This window comes from Protopterus annectens, chromosome 11.part0 (genome assembly GCF_019279795.1).
Source record: "Protopterus annectens isolate FY-2018-M chromosome 11.part0, PAN1.0, whole genome shotgun sequence".
NCBI classification, from domain to species: domain Eukaryota; kingdom Metazoa; phylum Chordata; order Ceratodontiformes; family Protopteridae; genus Protopterus; species Protopterus annectens.
This window is the reverse complement of record NC_056745.1, coordinates 1,257,845,687-1,257,871,656: the sequence shown is the minus strand read 5'-3', so window position 1 is coordinate 1,257,871,656 and position 25,970 is coordinate 1,257,845,687. Positions and strand designations below refer to the sequence as shown.

Genomic DNA, 25,970 nt, shown 5'->3' with positions numbered 1-25,970 from the left:
AGTCATTCAGAAAGATTATACCAGGTGTAAATGTAGTAATCTTTATGATTCCCCCTCAGTATTTAAAGCTTCAAGAAAATCAATAGGAAAAGTAAAATTAGGAAGCAAGTGTGATATATACTTGTGCTGTCTATTCATTCAGAACAGGGTACACTACACAGTGTGGACATTAATGAATCCCAAAGCTAGACAAGACATTATGAAGAAAGACTTGATAATCTAAACATGGTAACTCTAGGAAAACAAGAACAGAAAAAAAAGCAAACATAAAAGCATCACATTAGAGGTCCAAGGGGACAATAACTTTCAGAGAATAGGATACATAAAAAGAGCACAGGATGGAAGAAATATAAGAAATGAAAACTTTTTTTCAGACACAAAAAAAGACTACAAATGCATGGAATGGCATTCCTGTAAACAGTGATGAAATTAAAGTAGGCAAGGAAATAATTTTAATGAATGAAAACATAACCATGATAAGGATCAACAAAGAAGCAGTTTATCATTTAGGCAACACAAGACTTTTTTCAGATTCTGAGGACAATTATGTTGTTTATCTCACAAAAATATCATGGCATAAAAAAGAACTTGTCTGCATTCAGTACAGTTCTTATGTTTCACACTTCACAAACAATTTCATTGGCTCAAACCTGATGGACAAGTTGACATAATCAAATATACATAGATAATTACTACAAATTGCACAAAAAAAATGTGAAAAAGGGTGCCTCTTCTGAAGTAAAACAGATCCCTCTACTTTAAAGTCTTAGGATTACAGTGAAAGATTAGGGTTACAATTCCTGCATTTAAATATCATTGGATACTCCATGCTCTGGGGTTAAACTCACATTTGCATTCCAGTAAACAACATGAACAAATGGTTTGCTCCCGAGTGCTCCAAGTAGTCAACAACAGCAGTACATGACACTCGCCATACTTTTTAATACATACTTTTGTTGACAGTATGTTGCTTGTATTATTTGGTTTATTCCTACACATGTACTGTTTTTACTTCTTACACATTTATGAGACATTTTCCTATCATCCCAGCCCTCCAATGAAAATGGGCCTACACCTACTTAATAAAATAGATATGAATGAACATATAAATAAATAAATCACACGTTTGAATAAAATGTAGACACATATATATCACACAGACACAAAAATCTATATTTTTTTTAACATACAGAAAACTTTAAGCCAAGTCAGTACTCACTTAGATTTTCCAACAGCACTGTCTCCCAGGCAAATTATCTTGACATGTTTATCTGTATCATATTTCTCTTGATCCACTTCAGTATCACTTTTTCCTTCTTCAGCCATAACCTATCACAGGTACCAAAAATTGTCTTTGTTCTGTTCCCCTTGAGAAACAATATTCAAAATGCTTCCTTGAAAGCGCTAGCTACTACTCCAAGACAACCACTTCTTTTATACGAGAACAACGGGTTTCTGTTTCACAGTGCTCAACACTTGAGACTGTTTTCTCCCTGTTTGACAAAGATTAGTCAAGCAGCGATCATCTAAACATATAAAAGTTATCCATCTGACTGTTTGCCCGAGAATGTACAATGCCTAACCGTACTGTGGTAGCGTCCGTTGTAAAAATCAATCATTACGCTGTTGGAAAACTTGCTTCAGTCTCAGAAATAATTACGTCAAGACTACCAAACAGTCCCCGTAGTTTAACCTAACATATCCTTTGGAATGCTTGCATATAACCGCCCATTCAGTGATGTCACAGCTCCCTAGTCCTTCCCAGGGCCATCTGCTCTTTAAAACGTGTTTTTACGTTTGGAACCCTTTCACTTCACTGCTGTTGCTCGGAGAGTATATTTCGTTGTTGGACTCTAGTTGTGTGATGCTAAAAAGGTAAGTAGCAGTATTATGCAGGGAAGTCATGTTTTATCTTTTTGTTCAAGTTTAATGTTGTGTATATAGTTTCTGCACAATTTGCCTCTGTTATCGTGGTTTAAACTGCAGTGTAGTGTGGGCCGAACTAATCTTTTTATTTTCATTGTGGCTATGTTTTCGTCATGAAGCACTGCTCTAATCTGTTCAAACATTATTTTGCAAGTAGTAACTCTCCATTTGCAGTCGACCGTCCAGAGCCAGCTTGTACAGTCAGTCCCGTATCAGTGATGCCACAGATTCTCCAAGCAGGGTTAATAAAGCGTGCAAGTAATGACTCTGGCCAATTAATGTAAAATGTAGTCATGCCACAGATTCTCCAAGCAGGGTTAATAAAGCGTGCGGTCCGTGCAAGTAATGACTCTGGCCAATTAATGTAATGTAGTCAATGTAAATGGTATTTGCCTGGGAAACAAGTTATTCGTAATTGGCTGTTGGCAGTGTACATTTATAGGACAGTAGTTTTCAGCATGTGAGCAGCTGCTCGTTACAGTTACTCGCATTGAAAGCTTTTTTTATTTTATTTTCACTTTGGCGTTGCATCTAAAAGAGTGTCTCTGTTTCTGTTGTTGTGTCAAGTACAGTTTGTGCATCACGATGAATACACTGCTCGTTACAATTACTCTCATTGAAAGCGTTTATTTGTTTTCACTTTGGCGTTGCATCGGAAAGAGTGTGCTTGTGTTTCTGATGAGTTGTGTCGAAGTACAGTTTGTGCATCACGATGAATTCGGCTTCTGTACGTGCTCTGTGCCTCACTCGCGTGTTAGCTCGCCTAAGCTGGTTAGCATTGTTATGCTGTGTGACCATACATTTCAACTGCTCCGATTTTTTTTTTCCTTCTGTTCCTGATATAACTTTTAATTCTCAGCATTTTTGGCATATCGGTGTGTTCAATTGCATAAATGGCAGGCATTTGAGTTTCAGACTCCATGTCTTTCTGAAAGTGTGTGGTAACTCACCTTTTACTCTAACAACGTTTTAATAGCAATATTTTATATATTTAAATGTGTCACTATTTCTGGGCTCTGTCCACAGACTGATACCTTGGCATGTGGTATGGCCAGGAGTGTGTGTGTGTGTAGGGGTGGTTTGCCAGGCAAGGAGAGTGTGTGTGTGTAGGGGCGGTTTGCCAGGCAAGGAGTGTGTGTGTGTGTGTGTGTGTGTGTGTGTGTGTGTGTGTGTGTGTGTGTGGGGCGGTTTGCCAGGCAAGGAGTGTGTGTGTGTGTGTGTGTGTGTGTGTGTGTGTGTGGTTTGCCAGGCAAGGAGTGTGTGTGTGTGTGTGTGTGTGTGTGTGTAGGGGCGGTTTGCCAGGCAAGGAGTGTGTGTGTGTGTGTGTAGGGGCGGTTTGCCAGGCAAGGAGTATGTGTGTGTGTGTGTAGGGGCGGTTTGCCAGGCAAGGAGTGTGTGTGTGTGTGTGTGTGTGTGGTTTGCCAGGCAAGGAGTGTGTGTGTGTGTGTGTGTGTGTGTAGGGGCGGTTTGCCAGGCAAGGAGTGTGTGTGTGTGTGTGTGTGTGTGTGTAGCGGTTTGCCAGGCAAGGAGTGTGTGTGTTTGTGTTTGTGTGTGTGCGCATGCAAGGAGTGTGTGTGTGTATGTGTGTGTGTGTGTGTGTGTGTGTGTGTGTGTGGTTTGCCAGGCAAGGTGTGTGTGTGTGTGTGTGTGTGTGTGTGTGTGTGTGTGTGTGTGTGTGTGTGTGTGGGCGAGGATGGCCGAGTGTGTGTGTGTGTGTGTGTGTGTGTGTGTAGGGGCGGTTTGCCAGGCAAGGAGTGTGTGTGTGTGTGTGTGTGTGTGTGTGTGTTTGTGTGTGTGGGGGAGGTTTGCCAGGCAAGGAGTGTGTGTGTGTGTGTGTGTGTGTGTGTGTGTGTGTGTGTGTGTGTGTGTGTGTGTGTGGCGGTTTGCCAGGCAAGGTGTGTGTGTGTGTGTGTGTGTGTGTGTGTGTGTGTGTGTGTGTGTGTGTGTGTGTGTGTGTGTGTGGTTTGCCAGGCAAGGAGTGTGTGTGTGTGTGTGTGTGTGTGTGGATTGCCAGGCAAGGAGTGTGTGTGTGTGTGTGTAGGGGCGGTTTGCCAGGCAAGGAGTGTGTGTGTGTGTGTGTGTGTGTGTGTGTGTGTGTGTGTGTGTGTGTAGGGGCGGTTTGCCAGGCAAGGAGTGTGTGTGTGTGTGTGTGTGTGTGTGTGTGTGTGTAGGGGCGGTTTGCCAGGCAAGGAGTGTGTGTGTGTGTGTGTGTGTGTGTGTGTGTGTGTGTGTGTGTAGGGGCGGTTTGCCAGGCAAGGAGTGTGTGTGTGTGTGTGTGTGTAGGGGCGGTTTGCCAGGCAAGGAGTGTGTGTGTGTGTAGGGGTGGTTTGCCAGGCAAGGAGTATGTGTGTGTCTGTGGGGGTGGTTTGCCAGGCAAGGAGTGTGTGTGTGTGTGTGTGTGTGTGTGTGTAGGGGTTGTTTGCCAGGCAAGGAGTGTGTGTAGGGGCGGTTTACCAGGCAAGGAGTGTGTGTGTGTGTGTGTGTGTGTGTGTGTGTGTGTGTGTGTGTGTGTGTGTGTGTGTGCCAGGCAGTGTGTGTGTGTGTGTGTGTGTGTGTGTGTGTGTGTGTGTGTGTGTGTGTGTGTAGGGGCGGTTTGCCAGGCAAGGAGTGTGTGTGTGTAGGGGCGGTTTGCCAGGCAAGGAGTGTGTGTGTGTGTGTGTGTGTGTGTGTGTGTGTGGGGGCGGTTTGCCAGGCAAGGAGTGTGTGTGTGTGTAGGGGCGGTTTGCCAGGCAAGGAGTGTGTGTGTAGGAGCGGTTTGCCAGGCAAGGAGTGTGTGTGTAGGGGCAGTTTGTGTGTGGGCAAGCATGGAGTATGTAGGTGGGTTTGTGTGTGTTTGTGCGTGGGCAAGCAAGCCGTGTTTGTGCGTGGGCAAGCAAGCAGTGTGTGTGGGAGTATGTAGGTGGGTTTGTGTGTGAGCAAGCAGGGAGGATGTAGGTGGGTGTGTGGGCAGGGAGTGTGGGTTTGTGTGTGTGGGCAGGCAGGGAGTGTGTAGATTTGTGTCTAGGGGATGCAAGCAAGGAGTGCGTGTGTCTGGGGTTGGAACTAGAATATCTTTTTGGGCCAAATCATGCTTTTTTTTTTTTTTTATTACTTCTGTCCTTCCATGCACAATGTAATTATGATAATCTTGTGGAATGATTAATTTTGCTTTCCTTACATGATGCTTGTGCATGCATGGACAGACTACAGAGTTGTTGGGGGAAACATTTCATTTTTGATGCTTGTGCATACATGGAGAAACCAGAGTGAAGGGGTCATTGGAGAATGGTGTTTCTTTTGTGCTTTATATACACAAAGTAATGAACATGTCATTGAAAATGTTTTAATTTTTGTGTTTGCATATGTGGCCAAAGATCACAAGGGCTTCTTGAGTGAAATGCTTCATTGGGATGTACTTTCGTACTTATCGTGCATACAGACTACTGAAGATGTTGTGGGGAAAACGGGCAAACCTTACTTCCAACAGGGTCATTGGTGAAAATGTTTCTTTTCTTTGTGCTTTGACAACAGAATTCATAGGTTCATACTAGGCTATCTGCTTTGGGGCATTTATAAGCCTAGCTAGAATGTGTTTGGCTTTCGCCACCCATTTTAAATTTATTTTGCTATGACTTTTTTCAAGGTTAGTATACTGTTCCTCTGCAACAGTGACACAGAAGTGATACCCGGGGTAAACCTATGATCTCCCATCCACTCAAGATTCCTCTTGAAGAGAGTTAATGAGGGACTCTGCCTAACCTGGACTGGGATTTTATTCCAGAGTGAAGGTAGCCCCTCTGGGTTATGAATCTGTCCCTCCAGCATGTCCTATTTATTTCAGTGCTGAGGTTCAAGTCTCTCTAGCGCATAGCTCTATGAGATTTGGATTTTCTGAGGTGCAGCATGTCCATTAATTCCGGGTTGGACATGGCTTTATACGTCAGGCACAGGTCTCCTCTGAACAGGCGGTATGCCACTGAGTAGAGCTGGAGTTCCTTTAACCGGGCAGCATATGGCATCTGTTTGAGCCCTTTGATCCTCTTGGTGAGGTACTTTTGGGGTCTTTCCAGTTGCTGCAGGTGTCTAGTAAGGTACATCCCAAAAGGGGCATTGTACTCCATTATGGGCCTGATGAGTAAAGAGGCACGATGACCTCCCCTGATCTAGATGTGAATCCCTTCATGATTAGGCGGGCTATGTAAAATGTTTTTCTAACCACTTTGGCCACGTGGTTGTCAAATGAGAGATTGCTATCAGCTTGGGTCCCCAATTGCTTCTTCTGTACTTAATGGATTACCACCTATGTGGTAATTTGTGGGCACTTTTTTTTGCCAAAGGGGATGACTATACACTTTTTGGCGTTTAGCTTGAGGACATGGCTCTGGCACCAGTTGTCTGTTTCTAAGGCCCTTTTGGAGGATACTTGTGTCGGCTGGAGAGTCTATTTATGGTGCCCAGTTTGCAGTCATCTGCGAACTTGGTCAGCCACAGTCCTGCCATGTTGGCCTGTACCTCCGAGAAATATATACTGAACAAGAGAGGTCCCAGGACTGAGCCTTGTGGGACACCACTTGTAACTGGTTTGGAGTCTGACATGGCTCCAGCAATTCTGGATTCTGTCCTTGAGCCAGTTTTGCAATCCATCTAGTGACATAGGGGTTTATATTTAAGCTGGTGAGCTTATCTGTAATGCTCGAGTGGGGTATTGTATCGAAGGCTTTTGCGAGGTCCAGGTAGGCTGTGTGGACCACCTTCCCCTCGTCAATGGCCTTGGTGACTGTTTCAAAGAAATCAACCAGGTTTAAGAGGCAGGATCTGCCCTTAACAACGCCGAACTGGGTAGGATCAGTGTCTGTAGGTCCCAAATATCTTTGAGGTCCATGATGATGGACGCGCACCCCCACCCCGCCATGCAAACTCTCATCACGCTTCCAAATGACGTTCAGGTTACGTAATGAATATCTATAAAAATGGACTGTTTTGAATTTGTCGTTCAAGGTTATTTGGACATTTCATCCAATTATAGTCTTTAACTTGGAAGATAGCACAGTAAAATCATGTTACGTAGTTGATAATGGCAATGGTATATGCTGCAAACAACTGTTAACCTTTGAATAAATGGCAGTTCTAAAATGGAATGGAGTAGTTACTAGCATTATCGTGTTATTAGTAGTAGCATTTGCCTGCATTACCGGACACTGATCAAAGCTCTGCATTACGAAGAGTGTGTTAATAATACTTAATCTTAACAGGCAGCCACTAGTACATACAGTGTATTTTTTGTATGTCAGCCTCTTGACACAACTGAGGTGTATGTGCATCATGCCTCTAACCAACCTCTTGGCACAGAAATCTGGACAAAGCCCCAAAATAGGGACACATGTTATCTATTGCTCTTACAGTAGATATAAGTTGCACACCCCTGTTAAAAAAGCCAGGTTTTTGTGATGTATAAAAAAATGAGACAGTAAATCATTTCAAAAATGTACCCACTTTTAATGTGACCTATAACCTTGTACAATTCAATTGAAAAACAAATCTGTCGGGGAAAATATAAAAGTACAATAAGCTGGTTGCAAGTGTGCACACCCTTAAACTGATACTTTGTCAAAGCACTTCTTGATTTAATTACAGCATTCAGTCTTGGGTATACACCTACCATCAATGAAAGACTCTGATTAACCCCAGATAAAGTTCAGCTGTCCTAGTAGAATTTTCCTGACATTTACTCTGCTACAGCAAAAGCCATGGTTTGAGAGCTTATAAAGAATCAAAGGGATCTCGTTGTTGAAAGGTATCAGTTAGGAGAAGGGTACAAAAAATTTCCACTGCATTGGATATACCATGGAACACAGTGAAGACAGTCATCAAAAAGTGGAGGAAATATGGGACCACAACAGATTTCTTATGGGACAGCTAGGGACAAAAAAAGGTCCTTTGCACTAGGTGAAGACAAAAGAAAATGTGGAACATCTTGCAGTTCCACATTAAACTGTTTGGTGATTTTTGATTGGTCTGTATGCCGGTATACGAGCCAATCAAATCTCACAGCAGACCCTCTTCTGTTCAATGCAGAACAGACCCTCTTCTGTTCAATGCAGAACATCAGGCAGTTCCGCATTAAATATGTAGCTCCGTTTTGTGGTGTGTGTATTTTTTTTTTTTTCAGGATTTTAACTGGCAGTGTGGAATTCGGGATTGGGGTGCTGATCCTGGGACAGTCCCGCTCAAATAGGGATGTCTGGCAACCCTGCAGTGACGTTGCAAAGAACTGGATGTCCCTCCAGAACTGGTCAAGGAGTCTGCCAAGATACCTACGGCAACACTGAATGTGCTGCAGTAATTTCTGGCAAGTACTAGTTGTCTACTACATGTGACAACGTTCTTCCATATTCTCCAGGTCTGGCTAAAATTTGCAAAACAATACATAGTCTCACAAAAGCATGTGGGAAAATGTGTTATGGTCTGAGACTAAGGTTGAACTTTTCGGCCACAATTCTAAAAGGTACTTTTGGCTCAACGCTTTGCATCACCAAAAGAACACCATCCCCATGGTGAAGCATGGTGGTGGCAGTATCATGCTTTGGGGGTTGCTTTTCTTCAGCTGAACTGGGACTTTAGTATTTGGAAATGTTCATAATTCCCTCCACCTTAACTAGTCACTTTTGATCCAAAACCTTCAGGCATCTGCTAGAAAGCTGAAGAGGAATTTCACCTTTCAACACGACAATGACCTCATGCATAAATCCAAATCAACAAAATTCTGGCTTCACCAGAAGAAAATTATAAAGTTTTGGAATGGCCCAGCCAGAGTCCAAACCTAAATCCATTAGATAATCTGTGGGGTGGGCTGTGCACAAGAGATGCCCTCACAAACTGACACTTTTGCAAGGAAGTGGGCAAATATTGCCAAGTCTAGATTTACCATGCTGATAGACTCCTACCCAAGAAGACTGAATGTTGTAATTAAATCAAAAGGTGCTTAAACAAGGTATTAATTTTAAGGGTGTGCACACTTAAGCAATCAGTTTATTGTACATTTTTTATATTTTTTCCCTTAACAGATTTGTTTTTCAATTGAATTGTACAGGTTATAGGTCACATTAATGGTGGGAAAATAAATACACCACACATTTGCATGGGAAAAAAATGGCTGCAGCCATGTATTTATTATGACAATCGGATCGAAATATGTTTAAAATCAGTGCTAGAGCTGAAGTCAATGCCAATCAGACCAATGTCGACCAGGAATATTCAGATGTGCGCAAAGGGCAGAACTTAGAAGGAAGTTGCATCAAAAAGGCCATAACATACCACCACAGTACCTTTAAATGCTTAACCAACACCAGTGGCTGACATGATCTACAGCTAAACATTGACAGTCCACTATCGCCATTCAGCCAGATACCAGTGGCTGAAGGGGTTCTGCCACTTGCAGGACACCCGGCTGTCGCCCCCAGCCTACCTGCTACACCATGGGGTGGCCCATAGGGATAAAAATCCAAAGGGGGATATTGCAGAGTGACTCTGTCACCACTGCTCTTATGCCTTGCTCTTGACCCATTAAGTTGTCTGCTTAACAGATATATAATTTTATAATTTGGCTCCCAGAAAGCAATAAAGTGTAAATACTTCTCATCTTCTCTGATTTAAAACTGTATAGCTTATCAGATGAGATACTGAATGCACAACTGCAAGTAGTCAAAATTTTTTCAGATGATATAAGACTCATTTGGTCTTGATAAATGTATAAAATTGTATAAAATCGACCCAAACATAGTGAATGTTTTAAAACATGAGGAGAATAAATCTAAGATTACTTCCCTTAGTCTAGCAGAAGCATATTGGTGTCAAGTTGGAATGGAAATCAAACCAGAAGTAGATAAAAAAATCAGGCAGCAACTGAGTGTGCCAAAAACAAAAGAATATAAGGTGAAGGACCACATGAGAAGGCAAGAAATGTGGAAAATGCATAAATATAGTTGCAAGTATAGAAAACCCTTGGAAGAACCTCAAGTTGATCAGGATCAAATGAAGGAATGGTTAAGGGGAGATGAATTCAAACCAAAAGATGTAAGGCTAATATTGGCAGCCCCAGACAGTAGGCTACTTACATGTTGGTTTACAAAGGCTGTTTAACATGTGGGAGAAATGGACAAATCTAGGTTTTGTAAAACAGAATTGGAAATGGTTGCACACCTTGTTGATGGTTGTGATACACTAATGGCAGGAGGACTGTATACTGTAAAGAGTAATAATGTGGCAAGACTGTTGCACTGGACTGTGCAAACACTGTAATACTGAAGTAGCTGAAAAACATTGGAAACGTGACCCACAAAGCATCACAAAAAATAATGAAGTCTAGATTACATGGAATCCACCATTACCAACAATTCAAAAGGTACATGAGAGCCAGATGTAGTGGTCCAGGAAAAGAAAAAAAGTAGCATTGATCATTGAAATCACTATACCTGGTGACTACAGTGTTTTGTGTACAGAGAGAGACGGTCATAAAATATCAGGATTTGCAGGCAAAAATGAGCAATGTGGAAGAATGATACCCAGACAGTTCCAATTGTAGAAGGAGCAAAGGGTATATAAAAATCTACAATCATATGTAGATATGTTACCCGTACATGTAATGCTGTACGAATCGCTGAAGGAGTCATTACTGGGCACGTGCACTTCTGGCTGACATCAGATTGAAACAATACTAATTTTATGAACTTTAATCATACTTTGACTTAGGAATGGGTCCATTTCAGTCATAGTATTAGAAATCTAAAAGATTTGGAGAAATTGAGAGAAGGGCCAAGTCCAAGCTTGCAGCCTTCCCTTGGGCCAAGCACACTAATTTGCAATTTTAGTCTTCCAAGTCTGCCCTTCCGCCACAGGAAGATGGCTTATCCTATATGCCATCTTTCTCCCCACATACATATGCCAATTTTGTGATTCTTTTAAGACTTCCTATAAATAACTTTGTTCCTGAATGTGACAGGTGAACTTCATTACTTCTGTGCAATTCTGGTGAATTGATATTTGTGTGGTGCAGTACCCAACACCCTACTTAACTTATATGTTGCCTGTTGTTGGTGAACTTCGTAGCCCTTTCCACTGCTTTGATATTATTTGCTCCTCTCAAGACTGTCATGGAATTATATTCAACCACACAAGCTTAATGTTTGGCCACATCTGTCTGAGTGTATATCAGAACTCCAAATACACAACTCCGAACACGGAAACATTGAAATGGTAAGTCCAAAGACTGAAAATAACGAAGCCGCAAAACATCAAATTCTTTCCCAGGGAAAGAATTTGGTGGGCTGTTTCCACAGCTTTGCTATTTTCTCCACTGTGGTGTGATCTCGGAGTTGGTATATTTAAGTAGGGGGGGTGTGGGGGACACAGAAGAAACGGTATGTAGTGTTTGTATGTTTCCGCATTTTGTACTGGAAATTTTGTTTTGAAAGGATTTTGTTCTCTGTGTTAGGAGTATTCCTTTTTCGGAGTTTTGGGTTCGATATTTTCATAGTCGAAGTTTTGACACTTTGACTATGTGATAAAGACCCCTCCGTTCTGCCTGAACCGCTGACAAATTCTATTTTCTTTTTTCGGTACAACAATGGGCTACTTGTAACATCACCCCCCCCCCCCCCCCCCATGTGTAATACAATCACACTTGGCTCAGGTAATGTCTGAATACTCTGTTAAGGCTGCCAGCAGGTGCTTCCACTGCGTTCTTTTCCTTCCCAGCCAGTGAACCATTTCTTCTTTGAAACCCAAGTTCAACCCTGATTCACTGTATTCTGTTGCCATATGGTACAAGAATGAATACCCTAGAATCCACACCTGTCAACTGCTTTATAATACCCGAAAGAGAATGTTGATTAGTCATCACAATCTGACATATCTTCTGTGCATTTGCAATCTCCAAACTAAGCACATTACCTTAATTTCTGATGCCACCTTTTTTTTTTCCTCTCCTAGGACTAACCTGAATTGGTAATTGGGTAAGGCAGCACAATCTATGACGCAACAAGGGTACATCATCACTGGGATGCATCACCTGGTATTAATCGTCTAACCATATCCCACCCTGTATCCTTTGGGGGTTCGAGTCTCTGCCATACTCTTTTTTTTTTTTTTTTTTTTTTTTTTTTTTCCTTCCTAGCCAGTCCATTTTACTCTTCCTTACTCTTCCTTACATGAGCCCCATACACTGTCAGCCTCTAGCATAATATACCTGAGCTATAGAACCATGGAGGGTTGTCATTCTTATTATGCTGCACTCTTAGACATCCAGAAGCCACCACAAAACACTGTCAAATATGCTGTCCGAAACAGCGACAGTTCATACTCCGAACTATGTACCTTTCTCAGAACTTCCATAGCCCTGCAAAAATCTTGGCCTGATGTCCTGACTAGCATCTGTTCTTCTGACCTTCCTTCTTGCCCAACATTGGAACATTTGTCTAACTGCAGATGCTTGTGCAGTGTCCAGTCACCCTCACATGCTTTAGTACTAACTGCAGTCATATGAGCACCACCACTCCCCTTAAACATACCCAACTTTTTGTTTTTAAACTAGCTGTGGTATGGGTACTGGCCATATTACTTGACACCTTGCATCAACCCCTCTTTTTATAAAATGGACAATATATTTCTTATACTAATGTACTTGGATGCAGTGCTTTCTCTATCCTGCTCAATATTAATTTTTTCATCGGATCCCAAGGGTGTTGTGAAATTCTGTAAGGCTTTGGGTCTGCTCCTGGCACCACTTGACTGAATCTGTCCCACTTAAAATAAAAAAGTAAGTCTGCAATAACGTTCTGCCTCCCTTGTATATGCTGTGCTCTGAAAGTTATGTTGTGCTGTGTGCATTTCGGTACAAACTGCCTTTCTCCCTTCTTCCCTCACTGGATCTATTTTCAGTTGACCATCACTCTCATGTTTACTCTTTAACCCCACTCTTTACCTCCATCTTATGCTCCAACCACCCTTCATTGCTTTCTCCTTCCTATTCTACCCCATTTTTTTGACACTAGCAATTATATTAACCTCCATGTAAATGCAGTTTCCTGTATTTATGTATATTTTTCCTATCTCTCTCTCTCTCTCTCTCTCTCTCTCTCTCTCTCTCTCTCTCTCTCTCTCTCTCTCTCTCTCTCTCTCTCTCTCTCTCTCTCTCTCTCTCTCTCTCTCTCTCTCTCTCTCTCTCTCTCTCACACACACACACACACACATATATATATATATATATATATATATATATATGTGTGTGTGTATGTAGAATTTTGTTACTGTTACTACATAACCCAAACTGAGCCTGTCATTGTTTAACATTTTGAAAGTTGAGGCAAACAAAGTCTCTGTTTTCCTATCTGTGTGCATAAGTATGTATGCAATATGTAATCTAAGTTTATTTTCATGTAGTTGTAAAAACAGTCTTGCTGTGTCTTGCTGACTGGCTTGCAATTCAAGGCATTCTTGAAAATCTATGCTGGATATGTGATGATCATACCTCTTAGAGCAAGAAATCTAGACAAAGCCATGAATAAAAATGGGACAAAGGTCCAAAAATAGGGGCAATTTTTAAATATTGCTCCTATAAACTTAAGTTTCTAGAGTAACAGGTTCTGCATTAGCATGAATGTTTTGAAAGGTATGAAGTGTGAAACGCAAACTTCTGCCATTATTTTCCAAGTTCAGTCTTAAATGATTTGCCACTAATTTGCCAGAACCTCAGTTGTATGAAAAAATGGACCAAAAATGAGGCAAAAAATCTGTACAGTTGAGAGATGGATAATGCGTGCATTTTATTAAAACTTTATATGCAGTGCAAATTGTTTTGGTGGTATACTTCACTATCTTGGAATTATCATAACATTTCTCAAACTTGCCTCTTGTGACACAGATGGCTGTGCTCATGAGACCATGTACCCCATTATCAAGATGGAAATGGATGACAATTTAAATAAATGCATGTCATGTATATGCGTTTATCATATGTATTTGTTTAAAATGTATGTTGTATATCTTTGCCTTTATAGAGCCACATATATTTGTATGTCTACACACATGCGCACAAGTGTGTGTATACAGTTTCTGAATTTGTCTCTGTTTATGTAAGCAGATGTATACACACCTGTGTGATGTGTTGGTGGATATATACATATATACATGCATACACTTGTACATTGACATGCAGGAGCTATTTTGATTAAGGCGAAAGTATAGCTGCTCCTAACCGCATTCGTGTCACTGACCCTTTTTACAAGCTTTTTTTTAATTTGTCATATGCTAGTTGTAAAACTACAGGAATTAAAGACCCCTAAACTTAACCAGATTTATCTGTATTAAGTCCTGGAACGAATCATCATTGACCCTATAAATAAGGACATAGGTGGTCCCCAAACCCTTCATTGGACACAGCTTAGTTTTGTAAAAGACAGGTCATGTATATTAAACCTAGCAGACCTCTTCAAAAATGCCACCAGAGCCATAAATGAAGGGAAATCTGTGCATACAACCTACCTTGACTTAGCAAAGGCCTTTGACACAGTCCCACATTCGGGCATCATTGATAAACTCTCCCAGTTTAATATCAACCCTTGTGTTGTCAGGTGGGTTGATAACTGGCTCACCAACAGATCACACTCAGTTGGGGACTTTACCTCAACCAGCAGAACTGTCAGCAGTGGAGTTCCACAGGGGTCAGTGCTGGACCCCATATTGTTTGGAATATACTTCTCAGACGTTCAGGCAAAAACAGAGGGGTTGTGCCTGACTAAGTTTGCTGGTGACTGCAAATTAGCTGCAATCACTGAATCCCCAAACTGTCAATATACTTCAAGAGGGGCTTACACATATCAATGGTTGGTGCCAAAGCTGTGGACTTAAAATCAGTGCTAAAAATGCATTATCACCCCCTTTGGTAAAAATGATATCCCTGCAGACTGTCATATAAAATACCCTAATGTAACAACTCAGTAGTGAAAGACTTGGGAATGCAAGCTGACTGCAGCCTAAACTTTGACCATCGTGTATCTACTGTGGTAAGGAAGGCTTTCTATGTTGCTCACCCCCATTATCAAATGCCATTGCCTCAAGAGCAAAAGAGGTCATCTCAACCGAGAAGGTCAAAACACCCCTGTACTTGACCCTTATCAGGCCAATTGAGTACAAGACTCCCTTTGGTATATACCTTACAAGGCACCTGCAGCAACTTAAGAGGCCTCTGATTTCCAACAAAGAAAATTACAGGGTCTCCACCACATGTCCTACACTGACGCATAGAAGTCACCATCACTGTACTCAGTTGCGTACTGACTTAGATTTGAGCTTGGCCTGCAGATCAATCTCAGATCCAAACCTAATCTAAATGCTGCAGATCTAAAAATCAAATGGGATAAGGGTCACTTGCTCCAGGGAACTTAATCTGGCCTGTGACATAACTGTCTCTTCAGTCTCTCAGAGGTTACCACTCCTCTGGAATAGACTGCCAGTTCACATCTTACAAAGCCCTCTATGGCAATGTTTGTGTAACCTGGATGACTGGATGGAAAATCATAAATTCCTTGGATTTCACCTATCTACCTCCTAGACGTGGGTAGCCATTGCTAACTAAGATCTTGAGTTTAGGCTAGATCCTTTGTAATGGTTTCTCTAGAATTATATTGGGTACACACTGCTAGGCTTATAAAGACCTTTGGGTCAATAGCGTAGTAACCACCAATGAACATATCCAGTATTCTTGCCTTCAGGCATCTAAATTGTTTAGAGATCTTGCTTCTGTGTTCGCACACCCTCAGACTGCACTGCATTGCCATATTCCTAAAAAAATGGTGTGGGAGGTACTTAAGAAGCAAGCTCAGCAGCAGGTGGCAAAGTAATTGCATAAAGACATTAATTTACCATTACATAGTTGGAGTTCTTCCTGGATATACAAAGAGAAGGCAAACAACATACTCCCAACTCAAAATCTGACAACATATGTATTGTTCAGGCAGGGAGCAATCAGCAAAAAGGGTGAGGTGAAGAATAATTGGATATTTTACACTGTTGCTTTCACGGTGGGCTCAATTCAAGAGAATGGCACTGGAAGCAGCACCAGTACCAGTGTGGGTACAGATTTATTCACCGTACCAGTGGACATATGAGAATAACAAACACCCTCAGTACAGCTAATAAGGTGGCTTACAAAAGGGAACTACAGCAGTTTAGAGACAATAGGAAGATGCAGAGTTGTCCAGTTGTATGTCTCGTAGCAGTAAAACAATGGGGGGCACACACCTTCCTACTGTTAGAGGTTGATTAAAACAGGTTGAATGCCACATTACACCTGGCAAGCAATCAGCTGGCTGGCAAGCAATCAGCTGGCTGCACAAAGGCATGGGGAGGTAGTGTGAGCCTTATGGGACAAACTCTAAAATATATGTCATCAGTAATACAGCAGATTGTTTTCATGGCCTGTATCCGCTCTATGTGGAGCAGTTATCTGGTTAAATTAAGAATATGCTAATGATAATTAGGAGAAACCTATGACTGATCAGGAGGTGAAGAACCAGTGGCTGGCTCCAGCCTCAGGAGCCAGAGAATAGAATAAAGAACATCATAGGAGAACATCAAGAAATTTGGAAAATGGAAGTACATCACTTATGAAAGATAGCTGAAAAAAACCTCTTCTACCTCGCTTAACATTGTCTTTTATTTGCAGAACCTGTGCATAACCTGTAAGACACACATTTCACCTTCCAATATTAGCTTTTGTGGACTGGAGCTTCCTGCATGTTTGATCACCTTGAACCCTGCTGGTGCTCTTCCATGTGAATTGAGTGCACAAGTGTATGCTCAATTGGGTGATTGTTTTTCTTAGGGCAAGACAAGCACACCAAGGGCTAGCCCCCACCACCCTTCACTCTCATACCTTTTCTTACCCTTAGAAACCCATAGCTATCTATGCAGCTATCTTTCCAATGAATATCCTATTCCCTAAAATAAAAATCCCTCCCTACCTTCTTGTATCTAAAAACAAAGCAAAATATCTTACCTATCCACTAAAAATGAAATCTTACTCTATCCCAAGGGCCCTTCTCTCATCAGACCATAACGCATTTTCTCACATGCTTTTGGGAGACCTAATGTATTTTGCAAATTTTAACCAGGCCTGGATGTTTTTCTGTGCAAGAAAAGGTTTCTGTCTTGCAACCCTACCCCATAGCCCAGACATATGGAGAATACAGGAGATTGTCACATGTAGTACACAACCAGTACTTGCCAGAAATTCCTGCAGCTCCTTCAGTGTTGCTGTTAGGGCTAGCCCCCACCACCCTTCACTCTCATACCTTTTCTTACCCTTAGAAACCCATAGCTATCTATGCAGCTATCTTTCCAATGAATATCCTATTCCCTAAAATAAAAATCCCTCCCTACCTTCTTGTATCTAAAAACAAAGCAAAATATCTTACCTATCCACTAAAAATGAAATCTTACTCTATCCCAAGGGCCCTTCTCTCATCAGACCATAACGCATTTTCTCACATGCTTTTGGGAGACCTAATGTATTTTGCAAATTTTAACCAGGCCTGGATGTTTTTCTGTGCAAGAAAAGGTTTCTGTCTTGCAACCCTACCCCATAGCCCAGACATATGGAGAATACAGGAGATTGTCACATGTAGTACACAACCAGTACTTGCCAGAAATTCCTGCAGCTCCTTCAGTGTTGCTGTTGGTCTCTTGCCAGACTCCTTGACCAGTTTTCATCTTGTCTTTTTATCAGTTTTGGAGGGAAGTCCAGTTCTTTGCAATGTCACTGTCCCATATTTTCTCCACTTTTTGATGACTGTTTTCACGGTGTTCCATGGTATATCCAATGCTGTGGAAATTTTTTGTACCCTTCTCCTGACTGATATCTTTCAACAATGAGAGCTCTTTGATGCTTTATAACAGGGGTGTCCAACCTTTTGGCTTGCTGGGGCCGCATCGAGTGAACAGAAATGGTTTTGGGGCCGCATATAAAATATATCTCGTAGTGAACTCTCTCTTTGCTCCAGAAGAGCACAGTCGACCTCCTGGCTGTACTGTTGGTGCATTTGAACAATGAATAAATGTAATAAATGCCTAATATTTGCCTTAAAATTCTAATTCTCATTCTAATTCTGTAATCTAAGTTAACTCTAACGTTGTGTGTTTGTGTGTATGTGTGTGTGTGTGTGTGTGTGTGTATATATATATATATATATATATATATATATATATATATATATATATATATATATATATATATATATATATATATATATTTTTTTTTTTTTTTTTTTTTTATATATATATATACAAATAAACAGATATTCACTACAGCACTAGCATTTCTCAGTGGGAAAGCCACTCCAGTAGTCCAACTACGTAAGATGCAACATCAGCAGTCCTACAATACTATAATAACTCCACAAATTTGAATAAAGTAAAGAATTCACATTACTGACTTATAAAACTATTCTGAATAAGCTACAAGAGGGTCTCACCCAAACCAAATTTCTGGTGCCAGAAACATGGACTCGAGCTAAATGCCAAAAAATGCATCATCCCCTTTGAGGAGAGTGATGTCCCCACAAATTATCACATTAATAACCATGTTGTAAGCATGCAATAAGTCATATGGTACTTGGGCACCTAGGTTGATAGAAACTGACTTTTGACCACGTTGTCTCCATTGTAAGGAAAGCTTTTTACATGGCCCACTTCATTAGTAATGGTATCTCATCCAGGGACAAGGAAGTCATAACATCCCTGTATTCTTCCTTTACAAGAGCCATTATTGAGTGCAATGCCCCTTTTGACATGTGCCTCAGCAAAACACCCTGCCAAAAGAAAGACTACAACCATTTCTGACAAAAGGTCAAAGGACTAAGTTCACTTAGCTATCCAAACAGACTAAAAAGCTTCTTGCTTTCCTCTGTCTCTCGCTGGCCCCTATAAATTTCATCATTGGCTTCTTTTCCAGGTAAGAAAGATCCTGCCTTAAGAGACGTCCTCTACCTCAAATACTGGTTATACTTAAAAATGCTCACTACAAAGACCACAGCCTTCACTGCAACATAAGCCACTTATGGACAGGTTCTTGACACAAAAACCTTCAAGCTCCTCTCATTATCAAACCATGTAGTTCAGCAACTCGATGGCTGGATGGATAGCCATACATGTAGTCCTTGGGTAAGTAGAATTTCCTTCCATCAAACCAGATGGAAAATCCACATACTAACCTTTCCCAGCTGGATGGCTAAGATCTAATATTGGTTACTTAAGTCTAGTTGCCCAAGAAGAGGGGCATGTTTAACTAAGAATTTCATTTGCAAAATTATATTCAGTATACATATTAAATTTCTCTCTCACACACACACACACACACACACACACACACAAAAAAAAGCCCCTACTTGTAAAATGGGCAACCTCAATAATCACATAACACCCACCAAGTCAAAATATCTTAAAAAAAAAAATCATAAGAGATGGATTTATCCATGCAATTTCCAACCACCAAAAGGACCATCAGTAAATCGACAAACGCTCGGCAAAATAAATCAATAAGAAAACCATAAACTATAATGCTACATACTGGTGTAAACATAACTTGTGCAAATCCCCAGGTTAATCCATACCAAAAGATTGTTTCAGGGCTTCCGCTATGTACAAACAGCTTTCTCCTAAAAACTTAACTCATTGATATTTGCCTTGCTGTAATAACTGTAAAAAAAAAATTTTTAATTTATTCTGTACTTCCATGATTCTCACTGTTATGAGATGTAATCTCTACCATATTGTATGAGTACTACATCCATAATTTGCTCTCATGTATCATATTATATTGTTTTGTGTTATTTTTGGAGCTTTTCTCCCCGGGCCTCCGCTAAAAATGGACCTGTGTCCTGTCGGACTTTCCCAGTAAACAAATGTAAAATGAAAGTAAACTTCCCTAAAATCTAAAGCCATTTGACATTCAGACATTTCAATTTTTGCAGAAGTTACTCAGTTTACTGAGCTGTAATGCTGACCAAATTCCCACACTGTCAGTAGCTCAAAGTGTAGAGGATTATTTATTTATTAGGTATTTTTTGGAAAACATCTTTAAAACTGTTAAATTGATTACACACCTAGAAACACAGAAAAGTTATCCAGACTGCTGCAAGAAATCTGTCACATGAGCAGTCTATGCTTATGTCCGAACAAAATCATACCTGTCAATTCCAAAAGAAGTAAAGTAGCTTAGTTATTTGCAAGGTTACATGGCAGTTGATATTGGAAATGAGCAGAGATATTAAAAGGCTCTGTTTTTCATAATTATGCCGAAAAGTCTTCCAAGGTAAATATAACTTCTGATTTAGTCTGGAACCATTCCTCTCAACCTTAGCGCAAGAAATCTGGACCAAGCGAAAAATAAGTGGGAGACAAACCCAAAAATAGTTATGTATCACAGACACTATTGAAACAGCTGTAGCTGCAAACATTATACATCACTTATCTTTCTATCCCATTATTGTCAGTTAAACCTTATATGGCTCATTCAGTCCTGCCTTCTTTTGCATCAAAGAAAACCATGCTTTGAAATGACAAATGCATTAAAAATTAAAACACATTGGATCAACATCCTGCAACTTCCTACCTGCAAGCAACCACAGAGCTTTCACTGAAACTAGGGCTGCTCGTTTCCCCAGAATGACTGCTCTCCCTAATTAAGTCCTAATGGTATACAATCTACCAGTATCTGGACTACCTGAAATTCAATTATGGCCTGTAAATTGAAAGTACACTTTGTTTAAACTATATTTCTAAGCCCACTTAGTATATTTTTTTCAGTAACATCCCAATATCCATTTCCAGGTCACTTTGCAAGACATTGGCAGTGGTAGACTTGGCATCCTTCAGAGCCCCACAGGCCCACGCTAATACATTGTCCATTAAATGTAAATATCCATCCACTGTAAATGGCAAGAAGCGGTCTTAAAAAAATCTACTTCTGGCATGCGTACCCTATTTGGTTTTGAAACATGTTCTTCACAGTCCATAAGTATCTGTCTTTAATCGTCTACTGTTGCAGCACTCCCGACACTTAAGCACACACATACACACTAAAATCCCCAACATTTAAAAAATGACATTGTGTCCACTTGCTTTGCCAGTATTGATGATCCGCCAAAGCTATGCTTACTGTTGTCCAATCTACCACTGCTTAGAACCCACCAATGAAAAAACAGTATTAGGTGCTTTTTTGTTTGTCTAAAAAAACAATACAACTTTATATGCTACAGTCCCGTGTGTCTGTGTGTGTGTCTGTGTGTGTGTCTGTGTGTGTGTCTGTGTGTGTGTGTCTGTGTGTCTGTGTGTGTGTCTGTGTGTGTGTGTCTGTGTGTGTGTGTCTGTGTGTGTGTGTGTGTCTGTGTGTGTGTGTGTCTGTGTGTGTGTGTGTCTGTGTGTGTGTGTGTCTGTGTGTGTGTGTGTGTGTCTGTGTGTGTGTGTGTGTCTGTGTGTGTGTGTGTGTCTGTGTGTGTGTGTGTGTCTGTGTGTGTGTGTGTGTGTGTGTGTGTGTGTCTGTGTGTGTGTGTGTGTCTGTGTGTGTGTGTCTGTGTGTGTGTGTGTGTGTCTGTGTGTGTGTGTCTGTGTGTGTGTGTCTGTGTGTGTGTGTAGCAGGCAATTGAGTAAATAAGGAAAATCTTACTAGGACAGCTGAACTTTATTTGGAGTTTAATTGATGGCAGGTATGTACCCAAGAAGACTGAATGCTGTATTAGTTTAAGGGTGTGCACGGTTATGCAACCAGTATATTGTATGTTTTGTTTTTTAATTTTTTTCCCCTAACAGATTTGTTTGTTTTTCAACTGAATTGTACAGGTTATAGGTCACATTAAAGGTGGGAAACGTTTTGAAATTATTTGTTGTGCTTTTTTTTATATATCACAAAAACCTGGCATTTTAACAAGGGTGTGTATACTTTTTTTTATATCCACTGTATGTAGCTTCTATGTAATGTCCTAAGTTTTGTAATACACTGCCTATTGCTCTTTAGATTTGCAAACTTTCTTTAGTTATAAAAGTTTACTTCCTATGCTTTTATTATCATCCTTTTGTTTTTAGTGTGGTTTAATTTTGTAACTACTGTATGAGATCTGTTGACCACTGGTATATCTCAGTTGTTGTTTAATGTTTTAATCGTTTTGTATAATTCAGAGCTTTTCTCCCTGGGCCTCTGCTCTAAAATGTGAGCTTAGTCGGACAGTCCCAGTCAACAAATGTAAAACAAATAATAATCCAGCTTATTTGAATGTAATTACTGTAAGGTTTAGCTTTATACACTGTACTAGTTGTTCTAGTTGTTCCATCAGAATAACCCCCACTGTTTTTGTCCTGTAAGAGCACAAACTATTTACACACAACAAGGTACCTGTAAACAAGCATATAATTGTTTACTTTAAGTAATGAAAACAACAAATAGGTGTGTGCTGTACTCTCCAAGGTACCACAAATTAAACTTATCCTCTGTTTGAAATAATTTACTTTATTTTATTCAGCTGTTTCTGTTTCTTTACTTTCAGTTTGATAACCATGTAAGTGGGAGGCTGACGGACCCTTTTTAATCAAAACCTGAGCTCCATGGTGCAAGACACAAACAGAATTCTGTAAATAGAATAAAGAATTATACCATTTTCTGAAAGAATGTTAGTTTGGCAAAATGTAAAGTGGAATCCAAAAGAGGTCAAATTATAACTATCACTTTGTATGTAAGAACAGCTTTATTGCTCATGTCTGAGATTTGTATGCATGTACATATGTAAAATGTATAAATATGCTGTGAGTGGCTATGTTAAGTATAGACGGATCTCTCCATTCTTATTATTTTTTAGTTTTATGTGTAATGGTCTTTTCACGAATGAATATGCATTATAGATGTCTTGCATTGTTGTGATTTCAACAGCAAATTGTTTCTTTGGCACAAAATATCACACTTGCTTTTATTTGAAATGTACACTGTTTCACTGTAAACCTGTTATAGCAATAACCCATGCCTGGGTGTGGGTAATGCGGGTTTTAGCTACGGTTGGCATGGTTTGGTCCTGTGGGACCAAACAGACAACCGTGGGTAAATTCTGCATTACCCACACCCAGAAGTGGGTTATTGCTATTATACTATGACATTCTTTAAGAAAAGAAACCATTACTTTTCTTAAATAATGGCATTGTATAATGCCTCTTTGCCCTTCTGCAGCTGTCTGGCATCCGTGGCAGTTCTGATGTACTGCGCATGCCTGCGCAGTACATCAGAGCTGTGGCCAAAAGCAACGGAGAAAGCAAGATCTCCGTTGCTTTTTTGCTGTTTCGGTATGTTAAATGGGTTTAACCTAGCGAGACAGCTTTAAAATAAGCAACGGAGATCTCTGTTGCTTATTTTAAAGCTGTCTCGCTATGTTAAACTCATTTAACATAGCGAGACGGATTTTAAAAAAAAAAAAGCAACTGAGAAAGCAAGATCTCCGTTGCTTTTTACACACTGTGTTGCTATGTTAAAGGAGTTTTTAACATAGCGAGACAGCTTTAAAAAAAGCAACTGAGATCTCCGTTGCTTTTTTAAACCTGTCGCTATGTTAAACTCTTAACATAGCGAGACAGTGTTTAAAAAAAGACTTGTAGTAATGGAAAAAGTCCGGGCAACCGGACCTTTTTCCATTAGTAGAAGTCTATTTACAATGTGCACACTGGCCAATCAGCATGCACATTTTGGAATATTAATGAGGGGTCATGGTATAATAAGTTATATCTATGCCTAGATATGATAGTTATATAACAGTCAATTAAATAAAACCATGACTTCACATGGAACTGGTGTGTGTGTTTGCTTGTTTATTTTGTAAAATAAATGAAACTACAATTTCACATGGAATATGTATGTCTGTTTACTTGTCTATGTATGTATAAAATTGTACTGGCTAGTTGTAATTAAAAACAAAAAGGTTTGTCTAATGTATAGGAATTTACATGCAAGAACAGCCATTAATTTTTTGTGATTTCATGACACTTCAGTTATAAATGAAGGCATACCTCTCAACCTTATAGTGCAGAGAGAGAAGCCTTGACAAACATTTAATTGCCTACAGTAGTTACCAAAGGCCAAGATGAGAGTAGATGACAGTAACTGTACTCAGTGTTACGTAACTGTACTCAAAAGTGTTACATGACAGCAATAAGGTACAAGAAGACATAATCCATATGACTTGAACATGACTAGTTACTCCCCAGGAAATACCCTCTACCACTTAACCCCCCCCCACTGTTACTAAAGCATGGGTTCTCACTGCGCTGTCCAGAGCTGAACACACTACAGCAATGAGCTCTTGATAATATCCAAGGATATCTCTTCTTTAGTTTGAAAAATTACCCCTGAAGCCCATTAGAATATCTATTCAGTCTCAAGCCAGGCTTTGGTCATAGGAAATGTAGGCCTGCAACAATCATCCCTCTACATAAAGCTGGACCATCAACAGACCCAGGGAACTACCAACTCATAAGTTGGACTAGTCTTATATACAAGGCCATGAAAAAAGTTATAATGGCTCTAATAAATACACAAAAAATCTACAAACACTGGACCCATCCTAGTTTGGGGTCGTCAAAGTTAGGTCATGCCTACTAAACCCCGTGAACTACCTTAAGGCCAGTTGATGAGCCATGGACGATGGGCAGAAAAGCGCATACTGCCTACCTCAACCTGGTAAAGGCATACAATACAGTACCTCACTTGATAATTATTGGCAAACTCAGAGATTAGATATAAATCTCTAATGTAACCCAGTGGATATTCAAATGGCTCATGGGTAGGACACATGAAGTTAGGATGGGGGAATCCACCTCCACCAATAGGCTTGTTACTAGTGGTGTTCAACAGGACTCAGCACTTGGACCTCTCCAGTTTGGAATACACATCTCTGAAGTCATAGCAAATATGACCACTCCTGCAAATTACATCATCAATAACACTCAAGAATAGACCTAGTGGTAAGGGACTTGATAAATCAGGTTGACAGTAACCTGAACATTGATCACCATGTGTCCACAGTGGTGAGAACCCTTCTATGTAGAGCAAGTTATAAGTTATGGCATGGCATCCAGACCGAAGGAGATCATAATTCCATGATCCTTAGCCCTCATTAGACCAATAATAGAGTACTCTTCTGCATGTACATGACCAGGCATGTGTAACAACTATAGTGACCACAGACATTCCTCATTAAAAGAATAAAGGGTGTAAATAACATGTCCTATGAGGAAAACACAAAACCTTTCTCCCTGTGCTTAGTCTCCTACAGACTACTGGGAGATTATCTATACCTAGCCTAAAAGGCCTTCTCAGATCCAGCCCTGATGGATATGCTACACATTCACAGAACAAACAGCACAAGAATTACCCTAAGAATCTAAACTGCGCTTGTAACATAAGCGAAACATGATGTTTGTTTGCGAGATTACCCTTTTTCCAGGAAAAGACTCCCCATTTATGTGAAACGGAGCTCTTTAAGCTTATTCAAACATTTTGAACTAACAGATGGGAAATATAAGTTCATCCCTGCTTGTCACGTGTGGCCTTTATGGACAGCAGCACCTTATAGAAGCCCAACATTTCCAGACAGATTTTCAAAATGATTGAGACAAATCAGAGGAAAGAAAAATACTTGCAGAAAAACTGTTAAAACCTACAAATGGGTTTTTGAGTTCATTAATACAATAGATCCATGAAAACTATTATATAGACAAAAACGTTGGACCATTTGGAAAAAGAAGCGACCAAGAAAGTACAAAAAATGAAAAAAAAAACACCTAGAGATTTTTGAAAGGCATGAAAAATATACATGGACATGGGAAAGAAAGATCTGATTTGCTGCAATATTTATGCAAAGGAGAAAGCCAAAGCAATCCTACCAGAAAGCATCTCCAAATATATTTGAAGAAAAATACGCACAGTGTATCCAGGTTTGGAAGCTTTCACCACACAAGAATTATCACCAAGAGGGAATGTA

General features: G+C 40.3%; 2 protein-coding genes across 2 annotated transcripts in view; one reads left to right on the top strand and one right to left on the bottom strand.

Moving 5' to 3' along the window:
* The window catches only part of LOC122815814 (rab-like protein 2A), a gene marked incomplete in the record, with an annotated part of 1,114,697 nt that extends 1,113,023 nt beyond the window's left edge, over window positions 1-1,674 (bottom strand). Inside the window, 1 exon segment of the mRNA XM_044088616.1 lies at window positions 1,220-1,674. Within this exon segment, the coding sequence (XP_043944551.1) occupies window positions 1,220-1,326 (107 nt within the window).
* Window positions 1,675-1,738: 64 nt separating this feature from the next.
* Window positions 1,739-25,970, top strand: part of LOC122815059 (peroxisomal succinyl-coenzyme A thioesterase-like) — a 621,446-nt gene continuing 597,214 nt past the window's right edge. The window contains exon 1 of the mRNA XM_044087303.1: window positions 1,739-1,875. Within this exon, the coding sequence (XP_043943238.1) occupies window positions 1,739-1,875 (137 nt within the window). The remainder of the gene's footprint in view (window positions 1,876-25,970) is intronic.